Source organism: Ambystoma mexicanum, chromosome 6p (assembly GCF_040938575.1).
Source record: "Ambystoma mexicanum isolate Mex_15411 chromosome 6p, UKY_AmexF1_1, whole genome shotgun sequence".
Lineage (NCBI taxonomy): Eukaryota > Metazoa > Chordata > Amphibia > Caudata > Ambystomatidae > Ambystoma > Ambystoma mexicanum.
In genome coordinates, this window is record NC_090935.1 from 1,509,389,906 (window position 1) to 1,509,405,016 (window position 15,111).

General features: G+C 43.4%; 1 protein-coding gene across 1 annotated transcript in view; it reads right to left on the reverse strand.

Annotated features, from left to right (window-relative positions):
• Nucleotides 1–1,115: 1,115 nt before the first annotated feature.
• Nucleotides 1,116–15,111, reverse strand: part of GAK (cyclin G associated kinase) — a 2,243,070-nt gene continuing 2,229,074 nt past the window's right edge. Inside the window, exon 28 of the mRNA XM_069626358.1 lies at nt 1,116–6,884. Within this exon, the coding sequence (XP_069482459.1) occupies nt 6,783–6,884 (102 nt within the window). The 3' untranslated portion in view covers nt 1,116–6,782. The remainder of the gene's footprint in view (nt 6,885–15,111) is intronic.

Here is a 15,111-nt window from a genome sequence, read left to right on the forward strand (position 1 = left end):
TCATAGGATCCGCTACCGCTTCCAGAGAGAAGGGGGCTGGAATCATCCTGCAAAGCCCACTCAATGGGTGAAACCACTGGAGGGCCCTGAGCCGGATCCAAGATGGCCGCCTGCCTGGCAAGCTCCGCCACGTGACACGCCACCATTTTGAAGTCTTGTGCCACACCCTGGGCAGGAGGGCACGGAGGCCCTGAGCCAAGAGTGGCCTCAGACAAGAGAGGATACAGCTTGGGTCTTGCCCCCGAAGCAGAAGTGTCGACCTCAGAGATCCCTCTGCTAGGCATTGAGCCCTCACCCAGATGGGTGGTAGTCGTAAACCATGGTTCACTCGAGGCCGTGTCCTCTGCGCGCTGTACTAAATTTAAAGGGGAAGGTCAATTTTTTGCTGCCAAAGGTTGCAGTACCATCCCCATGTTGGGGGGACGCCCAAGGATGGAGGCAAGGGGACAGGACCTATGAGTACAAAAGATTTGACCCTCCATATGACAGAATACTGTAGGCTTCAATGTCCATTAGACAGAATTATCAGCAATCCATGCCGCACATGTTTATGTAACGGTATTCTCAGGACACCATGTAAGCTCCATTTCCCACAACTCCATTAGTTCCCTGAGTGCCGCTTCACCTTAACACTTCTCTTCTGTGTGACCACACCAGTGTCCCTTCTCCTACGCACCTTACCCAATGTTCTTTTCCAAATGTCCTTTCCCTTCTGTGCTCGCCCCAGTATAATTTCTAATGCTCATAGTCTCCTCTGCAACCCCCTTGCTAATTTCCTGTATCTCATTTACTGTGCTCCTTCTCCCCGATTCCTTTACTCTGCACACCTCCCCATTAACACTAAGAAGATTTCCAAGCATACAATAGCCAAAGGTATTGGGTTGTTAATGCTTGTTGAAAGTGGAAATAATGTTGATGAGAAATATAACAATATATAACATGCCCATTAACAATATGAGCCAGTAGAAAGGTGGGTCTGGCGTTCTTATGACTGTTTTGCATGCTGTTAAACCCTGGAATTCTTTCACTTGGCTTACTGTTTAGTTGGTAAAGTGTGTAAAACATATATCTCATGGAAATATATTTTTAAGACGAGAAATAAAAGCTAGGTCAAATTGAGGTTTTTACAAATTCTTTTATTCGTCAATTCACAATGTGGTTCAGAAAAAAAATTAAAAAGCGGACATTATATGCCAGCAGTCAAAGTAAACTATTGATTTTTTCGTTGTACACTGTTTGATATGTTAAACTATACGTCTTTATATACACACATGTATATTTATAGATTTATTTTTACCTGTAACAAAATGTGCCTTTAGCAATTCCTGACAAAAGACAATGAGTGTTTTCCTCTCACAGAAATATTAAACCACAAAAGCGACAAGCAACCACCATCCATGTAATTATGACATATCAGGCAAAAGAGTTTTTCCTTTTGCACATTCACTTGCAAGGTCTTCATGAAAAAGCATATATTTACACAAGAGTTCATAATGCCCCTTAATCCTGTTTTTCTAAACAAATATTTTTCTTATCAAAAATAATCAAATACACATCCTTCATAAAATGGTCTCTTTTTTTGGAGTGTCAGTGCGGAACTACCACAAAAAGGCTGCCGTACATTTAACAAAAAGCACCTACTAGACTGTTAAGAGTACCCCAAGTATGCTCTTTATTGCTGCGATGTAAGCAATTTTACACTTATTTTGGTTATTTTTTCTGAATTATCTAGCTCAGTGCATATTACATCCCAGAACAGAAACCCTTATGTGTTTGTAAACAGGGAGGGGATTGCATACAGAGTTATGATTCAAGGTTTGTGTGCATCACCCTCTAATATTTATCAGTAAAAAGTTCAGTAGTGTGATTTCTACAGTTAGCATGCATCTTATAACTGTATACCATAAAATGGTGTGTTGTGCCCCATAACTCAAAATTTCAAGGTGGACCAATTCACAAATATACATGCTAAAACCTCCTTGAATGCTATCCTTCGATTTTTCAAAAATAGAAAAAATTGTCTGTAGACTAACGAGAATGGATATTAATATCAATTAAAAATGACGTGGCATCTCAACAATTTAACTTTGGATCACCACAAAAGTACCCTAGGCCCGAAAATCGTACAAGCGTTGAAACAATGTGCACAGATCCAATATAGTATATGGTTGATCCCTTGCAAACACGCAGTATACTGCACAGTAAAATCTGTTCTTCCAACAAACCAGGGTAAGAACGGGCTCTGCAAATATGTGACATCACTAGGGACGCAGTAAAAGCAAGTACTAAAATTGGGATCCCATTATGCTTCAGGTAACAGGGCTGCTGTGACAGTGCAACCATTGCTGGAGAGAGACAGAAGACAGACTCAAACCTGCGGTCACACTGCAAAGAGTAAGACTTTGAATGGTAAGTGGAGGTTTACCTTAATGTTGAAGACAACTGTGTGAAAGTTTGGAATACTTTGTTGTCTCCAACAAAAATAGTCTATTGTAATAAAAGTATTATAATGAGGGATAGCCTTTTTGCCACATTTCCTTGATAGTAAAGTGGAATCATGTAATACTCGCTAGTGAATTGTGCCATTGAAGGTTTGATTTTGGAAAACCTGGCTCCCTTTGTTCTTAGCTGTGAAGTCTTTCCCTATTTTAGCTATCTGAGGGGCCGGGGCTGACTGTTCTTCCCACCTCCTTACTGTCACTAACCATGCTATTGTGCAAGTTTCTGGATGGCAGTGTGGTTCCAATGCATTAAGTGGAAATACAACAAATTACTCGCGAGACATTCTAGGCATTCCTATCAGGTATCGGTAGGTATTTGGCATAGTGAAACATATACACACGAGTCTGCTGCTTTTCATCCATGCTGCAGTTCTTTGCTCATAAGTGGGGTGAATAGTGAAGAGCAAAGATGTCCAAGGAGCAGTCCTAGGTTTCTTTGCAACCGACTGGTACATTACCGATGCAGAGGAATAGTCCACCCAGAGGGAAAGCACCAGCTACTAAAAGCTACCAGTGAAGTAGAAGAAGACCATCTATTAGGCAACAGGCTCCAAATATCTGTGAGTTTATGCAACATCCCACTGATGACAGATATTAAAAACACCTCTTCAGGAGGCAAGAACCTACCTCAAGAAACAAACTCAGTGAATGCATTCAATAGGCTTGCTTCTCGATGGTCCAATTTCATGTTATAGGCCTAGCAATGCCCTCAATCACGTGCCGTATTCTTAGGAGGTTAGGCAGCCTCAACTTCCTCTTCCTCATCAGAGATGCACTAAAACAAACGACAGCCTGCTTTTTAGATACCTTCGCAGGGAGGGAAACATCACCTTTGCATGGGATTGGGTGCCTTGCCACAGGTAGCATTGATTTCAATGTTAGCTTGGGCACTGGTAGAAGGCCAGCCTTCATGCTGCGAGGTGCTTCTCAGGAGCATAGGCTCCAGTACCGACCTCAGATGCCAGAGGCATCGAGCACAGCAATGAGGGAGATAGTGACCCAAAGACCAGATCCGAAAGAAGAAGGGTGTTGCGTACTATGATGCTCTGTGTGTACTCATTGAAGAAGCAGGGGTCTCATCAGCCGGTGTTAAGGCGTTCCACTAAAATATGTATGCCATCAAAGCCTCTAAGTAAGCAAGAAAATAAGAATTTGAATAAAAGGTTGCCTTCAGCTGCATCTTCTCTGCGGCCTGAATTGCCTCTCCCCTAATTGCTAGAGCTCGAGAGAAAGAAGTACCGCAACAATGCCTCTTACAGTCTGAAGAATTGCAGTGTTCAGAAAAAGATAATTTGCTTCAGGATCTAGCCCGGCTGTGCTGCTCTTTTTACAAAAATCTTATAATTGTCTCTACAAATGGTCCCAATCGGTGTCACAATGCTGCAGGATAATAAGCTGTGCGAGGAATGTGGGTGAGGGACTGAGAATAGCCCCCTCTTTCATTACCTGGGCATGGTTAAAACCTTTACAACCTGCTCCTGAATGGCTTTTGGGTGCATTGTCTGGCATGAACCAAAGCTATCCATTTTATAACACACTCCTAGGTACCAAACAGCATTGGGGTGTATCTGACACGGACCACTTGCCGTCCTTGCATGGATGAACTCTGAAGATTTTGTAGGAAACATTTTCTATGGATTTGGTCAAACGAAATGGATACATTCACAGAGCAGGTTTTGGGGCACGCAGAAAAAGGGAACTTGGGTTTGGGGACACATGGAAATCGATACATACTCCAGCCACATCACATCCTGTACCAGCAGCACTTATGACACGGTGGGGGAGCCAGTAATGGAAGTGCAGCTACTTGGAGATATTTACCAATTGCAGGTTTCAATCTGCGCTGAGAGCCAAGTCCGGGAACTATATGGAGGAAAGAATCCATTACAAGCAATGTATTTCCAATTAATGTACTCCATCATTTTAAATACATGATAAACAACTCAGAATCTTCCAAAAGGACAATACACATTGAAACATACTTTGCACGACAGCTTGATTATTCACACTATGAAGGATGGTCACATACCAACTCCTTTAAAACTGTGCTTTAATAAGAAAAGAACACATCCAGGAATGAACCAATACGTAACGTAATCATGCACAAAGTGCGGCATTTGTCCCTTGGAACTTAGATCTGAAACCTCCGTAACCCTACTTAGGTTTTGAAATTTAAAAAACTAAAAAAAACTAACAATCTGATGTGGGTCTGACAACACTGAAAAATGATTCCACCGAAAACTACAACTTAACTACCCCCATAACGAGGCATGACCAAACTAATGAAGTCGCCCTGGTAAACAAAGGCTAATGAAGGAAATGTTCGTTTTTAGGTTTTCCATATTACCAAATCAAAATATAGCGTATGGGTAAACCTCAGCCAGGAAGTGTCTGATGGAGCTGGGATAAATTTGAAGATCACCCTTTGTTTTTTGGGAAACATATTTATGCTTAATATGACCTAATATTTTAAAACACACCGACTGAAAAACGCACAAAAACGTTTCAGCATAAGCATTGTATTCACAGCACTTGAAACAAAAGTTGCTTTTGTTAAATTGCAAAACGCATACATCCTATTCGACCCAATGGATTTGAGTGCCTGTCTTGAGTGTGAAAAGCCAACAATCACTTGTACACCTTGCATCATTAGACTACTATGATAGCTCGCTGAATCAGTCAGTAATCTTTACTCCCCTCAGTGTACTACAACGACTACAACTGGTGTCCACTGCAGACTTGTGGAAGCTCATACAATAAATAAACCACACAACTGACTTACTGATACATTTATAAACTATTCTTCACGTGTACACGCATTAGTGTTATATATCAATATATTCTTGGTTTGGAATGTGGTCAACTGCTGATGCAGGGAAATGGCAGCCTCAGAGGCGTAGCCAGGATTGTCTAACAAGTGGGGCCCGAAGCTAATGTAATTGGGCACACCACAGTTACATAAACATCTATAAATGCCCAAACGGCGTTGCTCAGTGGGCATTAACAGATTTTGAGTGGGCCTTGCCCGCTCAGGCCCTACCCTGTCTACGTCCCTTGGCGAACTTCTAACATACTTGGCAAACTTCTTACATACGAAGGAGTGATTGCTAACAACTTAAATGGCTCAGAACACCCTGTAGGCAGCCCACACACAAGCACACTGGAGAAAGAATGTATGTTAAGCGAAGTCCACAATTAGTTCGTGAATGCCGAGTTCCAATGCCAAAGGAGGCTCCAGGAGAATTGCTTGACTGGACAGAGATCCTTTTTTATAGAGCTTTTGAAATGATATGTTCCTATGCTTCGTGACAACCACGGATATCGGTCGCCCATAATAATCGCAAATCACTCGCAGAAGCTTTTTATACAGCACCCAACAGGACAATATCAGATGCCTGACCTCCAAGATGCACCCGGAGAATACATACTCACGGCTGCCTATAAATCACAGGTGATATTCCTCTGCCCAATGGTTTATCGCATATGATACAGTACTCAAAAAAGTTAACATTTTCACAACGCCTGCTATTTGGAAGAACATTTAAAAAATTGGATGTAAGGCATAGCATTCAATTAAAAAGCACTCCATTTGGTTAAAACATAAGAACACACGGTATTCTGACATTGTTCCACACAACCATACTATAAATATAGAGCATGCCCTCATAATTTAAAGAATTCAACATGTGTTTTCATGTTTATATATTTATGCATGCCAAAAGGCATCTTTATGGAATGGAGTTGTTAGCAATTATGTACAGAGTGGCGGCAGGAAAGATTGCATACACAATAACAATGTACACCTTTTACAGGACTCCGAAATCGACGCTATGCTGAGCAGGTTCCATGTAAAGAAGTTACTTCACAAGCAGAGACTGTACATAAAGAAGCTCAGATCATAAAACTGATTGATGCGGATTCAGATCGAAGTCTTGAAGGTTGCAGCTTCCTTTTAGATGAACACAACAAACAGTGTTCTGGAAAGGTCTGCAGTTGTGAGCTAGCTTAACAACTGCTCCTCGATATTTACAAACTGAAAATGACACCTCTTTTAAGGCTTGATGTTTTGGTGGGCTGAGTCTGCTAGAAAGCGCACTTTCTTTACTTGGCATCTTCCAACATTCTTCAAAGAGAGCGATTTCACATGTTTTATCTGGAACTAATGTGAAAAAAGTTGCATTTGTGTTTTCAAATCATAGCAATGGATAGGTTGAAAAAATTCTCAGACTCAATTTTTGTGAGAACGCATTGTGGATTTCAAAGAAGTGGTAACATTGTTTCTTAAAACAGGGATTTGGAACCCTGGTTTTCAAACTCGGACCAAGCATCATTCAGCTCCATGAAGATCATTTTAGCATATTGTTCATAAGATTGTCCAGTGGCCTGAAAAATACAAAAAGTGTGAAATACATTTAGAAAAAAACAATCTCGGTCAAAAAAATAACATGCAAGTGTTAAGGGCTGTTTTGAATTAAAAAAGAAAATCTTGCCCAGACATCCATGAAGCCCTGCTGCACTTCTCAAGTCCCTTTTCCTTGTTGATGACATCATGCTAATCAACAAGGTAAACAGACTTAAATGCAGCATGGCTTTATGAATCATTTGGTACATTTTATTTTCAAAACCCCTTCACATCTTTGTGTGATCTTCGCAGGTGCTAATGGCTAGTTAGATTTAGGTGGAAGGCTTACCTTCCCAGTAACAGAGCCTTAAAAGACAGGCCTGGCCAATACCAGTATGGTCAAACTCACAGGCTCAGGTAATATCACTACATTATGCTCAACACTCACAAGTTAATTTTTTATAAATATAATGCATTCAATAAATAAGGAGCATTGTGCACAGCTTTTCATCTCTATGTTAATCTCACAAAACAGAATTGATCCAAGAACACGCACAATGCAAAACAGCATTCCTTTGGGCAGCCATATCACACAAATGACTCATAAGAACAAATTATTTACCTCAGTTCATTCTGATGGATGTTCCTCCTATGAATTTCTCATCTTTTATTCAACCCTCGGTGCAGCTGCTTTTTGGAAACATTTCTGCCACCAACGGGTGCCTTACAGCTTCACATTAGCTTGATGCCTCTACGTGCTCTGCACTGGATAGGACGTTGGGCTTGAATATATAGATGCTGCAACCAGTGACCGTAGATTCGACCTCTTACCCCTAGCACTCATACGTGGAGGGAAAGCAGAACCAAAGTGTACTAGATATAATCCAACAGTGGCAGTTAGGGAGGGCGATGAAGAATGTGTGGGTGGAACGTCAATCAGAAAGAACTTTACCGAGAGGCAAGTGATTTGTTCTTCTAATGGACTCCTCCTGCCTACAGATCCCTCATCTTTGATAGACTCCCATAGCATAACGTTCATGATCTGGAGGATGGAGGAGAGATTGGACACCACCCAAACTAGAAAACTCTGATGGTCCACCATGCCAAAACACAAGCTGTAATGTTTTGCGAATGTGTGCCAAGAAGCCCGAGTCGCTCCCTGGCATATGTCCAGAACAGGGACTCCACGCTGCAGAGCAGAACTGGCAGCCAGCCCTCTGGTGAAATGTGCCCAAAGACTCGGGCACATCCTTAGCTGCCAAATCATATCATATTCCGAGATAAGAGGATGATCCACGTCAACGGGGTCTGTTTGGTCACAGCCCTGCCAGCACAGCACCAGCATACCCAAAGAAAAGCTGGTCATCAGTACTGGCTTCTCTCATCCGGGGGACGTAGTAGCTGAGGGCCTGCACCGGGCCTAACGGATGGAATCGTCCTGCCTCAGAAGGGTGAGGTGGAGGAACAAAGACAGGAAAATGGATCTTGTGTGAGAGGTAATAATCAGAGACCACCCTTGGGAGGAAGAAATGTCTTACTCTAAAAGTCACCTTCTCTTCAGAGAAAACCAAATATGGAGGTTTAACTGAAAACACCTGGGGCTCACTCACAAGTCTAATGGAAGTGATGGCCATCAGGAAATTCACCTTAAAGGAGAGTAACCTCAATGAACAAGAATTGAGGGGTTGGAAATTGGCGCCTATTAAAAAGGTTAACATTAAAGTCCCACACCGGAAAAACAAATTGGCACACGGGAAAAATATTACAAAGACCCTTAAGGAATTGCATGACCGTGTGGATCATGAAAATGGAACCCTGCTCCAGGGTGCTGTTGAAAACTGAAATTGCATCACAATACCCCTTCACTGTGGCAATCTGCAGGCCTGTCCGTGCCAAAGAAAGACAAAAATCCATAATAGAGAATGTGGACCAAATAAAAGGATCCAGATCCCTCTCCCAGAGCGCAAAGCTGAACACCCACATCACAGGCATGCATGCATAGATTTGGTGGCAGGCCTTCTAGCAGAGAGGAGCACGTCCAACCTCAGACAAACCCAAATCCCTATGACTCAACCTTTCAGCAGACAAGCATGCATGAAGGTTCAGACTGCTGTGGTTTGGGTGTAGTATCCAACCCTCTGATTGGGAGAGGAGGCCCGATCTCTGCAGAAGGCACCAAGGAGGGCAGCTGGCTATTTCCAGCAGCTCTGTGTACCATATCCTCTGTGACTAGTTCGGAGCAATGAAGATCATAATGAACTACAACAGGCTTAGCCTCCTTAGAACCAGTGGTATGACTGGGATTGGTGGAAACTAATAGGGCAGTTGAAAATTCCACTCGAATGTCAAAGCGTGCCACCAGAGCTCCCAGTCAAGGAAATTTCCTGGAGCACAAAACTACCTTCTCTTACTGTAGACACTGGACGGAAAGACATTCACAAGAGAGGTCCCCCAAAGGGAGAACACCTCATCCAGAACCACCTGGATGAGATAACCGAGCTCCCTCTCGTAGGAGGCTTAAGACTGTCTGCTCAGGGCATCCACCAGCACATTCCCTTTACCCACCAGATCAGCTGTTAGAGCCATGCTGTTTCCCCAGAGCCCAGAACCACAATCACATTGCTTCTCTGCACAGAGGCAAGGAGCCCACACCACCTCACTTGTTGAGGTAATGCATGACCATCATGGTGTTCGTCAGAACCAATACAGTCTTGCCTCGTACAGAAGGGGGAAAGCAACCAGAGCCAGCGAGGGCACTTGTAACTCCAGGAAACTGATTTGTTCCTGGCACTCCACTGGAGACCAAAGGGCACTCACCGGCCACTGAAGCGACCTCATGTACAGCAGAGCGTTTCACAACGCAAGGATGCAGGAACCTTTCCACAGGTCTTCACTGGAAGACATGCACCACCTTGGAGATTTTCACTACTTGGTCCTTGGGCGGGAAAGCCCAGCCCAGGCAACTGCCAATGACTGCCCGATGAATCTGAGGTACTGGGATGGCGAACGTGAGACTTCTTGAAGGTCAGGGAGACGCTTAAGCTGTACAACAGGCTGCATATCCGGTACAAATGTGCCTGGTCTGGGAAACAAGCTCGGACAAGCTATTCGTCCAGTTAGGTGAGCGGCTACCACTGCCTTGCAGATTAGATAAGACCATGGGCACCGAAGAGAGGACGAATGACAGTACCTTGAATTGGTAATGACGATGTTCCACCTTGAATCTCAGGAACTTCCTGTGGAGGGAAACATGAAAATATGCATCCTGGAGATCCAGAGAGACTGGCCAATCCTGAATGTATAGGGCCGGAGGAACCTGGACTAAGGTAACCATTTTGAACTTGTCCTTGCATAAGGACAAGTTAATATCTTCGAGTTGGAACCCATGATCCACAATTGAAGTTCTATTTGGGAATCTGCGACCATCGCTAGTGCCTCCCGCAGCTCAGTCGATCTGTATTTTTGTCCAACATAAGAGGCAAACTCTCTTCAGTGACCACAGAAGCACCTACTTTCAAGAGCGACATCCGTAGGTCCAGATGAAGGTAGCCTCCACTGCCCACCCGCCGAAACGTCTTTGGACATGCATTTGAACTGCGGTCCACCTCAAAACACCAGGAATACATCTTCCAACCTTGACCTAAGACTGGTATCTACACTCCCACAGTGTAACGCTCACCTGATTCTCGCAGAGGCGCCGGTCTTGACTGGGCGACTACCGTATCTTCAAAGGTGATGTGTAGCACCCGGTTGGCTCTTTGGGCTGGACCTCTGTGCACTGTATGCCTGACTTCAAGAGTAAGATGTCTGCAGACAGAAAATATGGGATTAATGAACTGGGGTTATTGGGGTGTCCCTATCTCTTCCCTTTTTTGCTCTCCTGTAGACCCCCAAAGGTTAACGCTCTCACCTTAGGTAAGTGAATGCCGAGCTCTCCATCTGCCTCGGGGCAGGGTGCTGTAACCAGTTTCTTCCCTGGATCGGTAGCGCAGGCCTCTTGACTTCAGAGGACTGCTGTCCGTCGTTTACTGCACGAACGGTAAGTTTCGAGTAATTCTATTGTCTTTAAAGTCTTTAGCAATGATGTCTCTTGTTTTGCAGGTTCCGGCGATGGCGGATGACGGGCTGAAGTGAGTTGAAGATGGAGTCTGTATGATGAATAGAAGCGCCTGGAAGCACGTAAGTAAGCGCTTGTTGCCTGCTTCACGATGCGCTCTAACTGTCTTTTATTTTGCAGGTACGAGTTCGGAGCGGCTGCAGGGTGCCGGAATACACACTGGGGTTGATGTGGAAAGGAGTAATGGCACGTGAGTATTAAAGTTCCCCAATGTCTTTAAACGCACCTTGTTTTGTCTTTCAGATGCAGGATGCAGCGCCGAAGGCCTCCGGAGCGTGCGAAGAGTCGGTAAGCTTTTGTCTTTCAGATGCCGGAATGCTAACCTGTTCTTTCTTGTCTTTATAGGTGTTGCTGAAGACTGGATTCAGGATGGTAAGCCTTTTTCCTTAGGCCCAGGATCCGATGCAGAAGACACGATGAGCGTTCTGCTGCAGAGGATGCAGAATAACGCAAAGCAAGATTCATCCACCGGGTGTGGTTTAAATAGCCTCCTGTAGTGCTTAGGTGTCTCCTTCCACAGCCACGCCTAGGTAAGAAAAGAGTTCCTGCTTTCCAGAAGAGTTCCAGTGTTCTGAATCTAGGGAGTGGCTCCTGCCCCACCCAACAGGAAAAGTAGTTCCAAACAGAAGAGGATCAGAGGCTCAGCTGGCAGGCAAGTAAGCAGCATGGTCTGCTGCAGGTAAGTCCACCCAAGCATTATGAGCCCGGCGCTTCCAGCGCTGGGACTGGGCACATTTATGAGCCTGGTGCCACTGGCGCCAGGACTGGGTCCAAAAGGTCCCAATTGGGACTGGTTGGCCCTCTGAACCTAGGTTATGGATCTGCTTCCAAGGGAGTTGGGAAAACCCTGACCTTTTGGAAGCAGATATCATGACACACAGCCTTCATTAAATGGCCTCTGAGTCCACCAGGAAACGAATTCCTTTTGAAATGGTTTAAAATTAGAAACAGCTCCCTCGTAGGTGACAAGATTGAGAACTTTTCATAGTGCAGATTTCAATAGGCTGGACTCTTGTGGGTGGTCGATTTATTTTTTCCTCTACATACCACACATGACTGACAGAATTAGACTGTCCTGCTGTTCGTGTTCATAGAACAAAGAAGGCTGTTCTAGATCTGTGGTTTTTGTAAATTTGAAACAAATTTTGTTCACAAATACTTTCTTTATTCATGTTTGGGGTATTGTTTTTGATATTTGTTTTGTTTTGACCAATGACTATGAATTTATATGTATGTACACCATCTGTTTGTACAAAATTGAAATTTAATATGTACACTATTTGTTGGTAAAAATCTGAAATGTAATTTTCTTTTACTTTTCAAATTAAACAGTGGCTACTAAGTCAAAACAGTAGTCGGTCAGAGTTCTTGCTCGATCCCACTTGATTGTCTCCAACAGGGTCAGCTAAGGATATAGATGTATTTAATATATCCAGAGCAACTTGTGGGTTCAACATTTACTGCTATTAGAGGCAAATTTGTCCTAGCCTCACCTCCAGTCAGAATAATCACACTATAATAAAAAAATGTCTAAAATAACCCATGTGGGTAGGTCAGTCCCCATCCTGTGTACCAGTTTTTGATGCCCTTTTTTTACCTCCTTTTTTGACCTACAGGGCTTTCCCTTTTGTTTACTACATATACTTCTGCAGCATCACATCTAGGCCCCTAAACAACTGTCGCCCAGGCAAATCGGTACATTCTGAAAAAGGTACAATAATTTCGGGAGTACAACCATCTTCAGTAAAGCTATTTTATCCGCCAGCGAGATAGATAGTTGGGCCCAACTGTGCAATTCCGAGCTAAGTTGTGTTAGATAACTGACTAGGTTCTCAACATATATATTGTCAGTCTCTGGAAACAACAATACCCAGGTATCTGACACCATCAGGCAACCAAGAAAATTGTAGTGTATTTGGCAACTTCCAAAGTCATCAGATAGAGTTCGGATTTACTGCAGTTGATGATTGGACCCAAGGGATCCCCAAATTTGGCCTCATCTCTCATTATGGGCTCAAGGTTCACCTGGGGGTTCCTTATAAAGAAGATAACTATCAGCATATATGGCTATGATATCTGTTGTGTTTACGAATATTGGTGTACCCCAACCTGAGTAGTCACAAAAACTGGGGGCACTGAGAAAACAGTACACAGGGTAATGCCCTAACAGGTAGGTTTTTTATCACAAAAAGAAGGCAGAACGTAACTGTGTGTAATTATTCTACAATGCAGTAAATCTTCCACATACCAAACAAATCCCAAAGGGGGTGGCCTGGGATTTACAAGGTTATTATCGAAGACAGAAGGCTAGATAGTATTGCTCACTATCCCTGCCTAGTCCCAAAATCTTCCTAGAAAGCGCTGATGGGCCGCTTATCTAAAAGGGACAGGAAAAGAGGGTAAAGAGAAATCATTTTTGAATAAACTGACAATCTAATGATTGTTACAACCTTGTCTGCCCCCAGGTCACTGGTATCCTAATGGGTAAGGATGAGCAAAGAAGTGTTAAAAGTTAACACCTATGGCAGGTTCTCAGCCTTCTACTATGAGTAAATAGTAATTTAATATCCTGTAGACAGGTTGAGTGGTCCTAGGGTAACTTAGGTCAAGAACTGATAGCTCAAACTAGGAATTATATGACAGAAAAAAGAGTAACTGGCACTACCTTTCTGGATCAGCTTCTAAAATGAAGACAAACATATAACGACCCACATCATCTGTCTTTAGATGCTTGATACTAGACAGCGTATGGGAGAGCTAAAAAAGATGGTTGTTCAGAGAGTAGGAAGCTTTATTTTTGCCTCCACCATGTCACAACCACCGTCTACCGGTTTCAGTGGTACAGGTGTAGATATGACCACTTTCTTCAGGACAGTCTTCTAAAAAACTGGTAAATTCAGAAAATGTATCGATGAAGGAACCTAGGGACAAACAATGATAGTCCACGGTCACTTCTCAATTACTGCTCCAGGCTAAATTGCTTATAGAGGGTACAGTATCTATCATGTGCCTCTAATTAGTACAGTGGGTGTGCAAGACATCAGTATAATACATATCTTAATACAACAGTGAAAGAAAGCAAAGCTGTTACATGCATATTCTTGTATATACCACGTAGTGCAGTCGAAGGTATCACAAGCACAAATGATGTCGGTATGTACTGACCTTCCATATGTCGTTGGTCAAAGTAGATGGCAATGTCTAGTGTGGAACCTGACTGTTATCCACACATGCTCACGATAACCTCAGAGTATTCTTACTGTGGAAACAACAAATTGTATCACTAAAAAGGTAGTGTGGGTAGATGTAGATACCCTAAGCCTTCTTTAGTGATTGTATGCCCAGATAGGAGAGAGAGCAGGGCCTATTATGTAAGTACGCAGGCCTGTGCTTTCATCTCCTTTTGATTTGGCATGCGTATAGTACAATATTGCTGTTTATAGATACCATAGGCCAGCTTTCATCCCATTTTGGCCCCCAATGTAATCCTAGATCCTAGGGGGGTAGGTTGTTAGGTAGAACACGCCGGTGGATGAGACAGTGTGGGCCGTAGCCCCAACACCACTGTTCGTGGCAATTTTCACCTTATTTTCTCACAGCATATCCTAATGACATGCGCTTTTTTGCCATAAGGGAGGGAGAGCACTCTGTAAATCTGGGCCGCAGCGGAGTACTTACTTTGATATGGTAAATAGCCAGTCCCTCACAATAGCAGCAGTCGTTCGTGGGCGCATCCTGTGGTAATATACTCACAAACGGCTGTTCCAGATTGGTCACGTGTAACAGTCACGCGTCCCGGCTTGCATCTGACGGCCGTGATGACATCAAAGACGTCATTGTGAAGCGGAAGGGTGTGCTCTCGGTGTGCTCTCAGTGTGCTCTGTATTAAAAGACCGCAGCAGACCAGGCAAGTCGGGCATCAATGGCAGCGTGCTGATGACACTCGAGTTTCTGATGTGTGATAATATTGGTTGCAATTATTCACATCAAGGTATCTTTGGACTGACATCCATTCAGGGAATACTCCAATTGGGTATAGCAATTATGTACATACATTTGAAAGCAGGTTATATTAAGCCCATCATATGTTTTAGCTTGTTGCTATGTCAATTTATATTTGTATTTATTTTATTTTTTATTTTGTTCTTTAT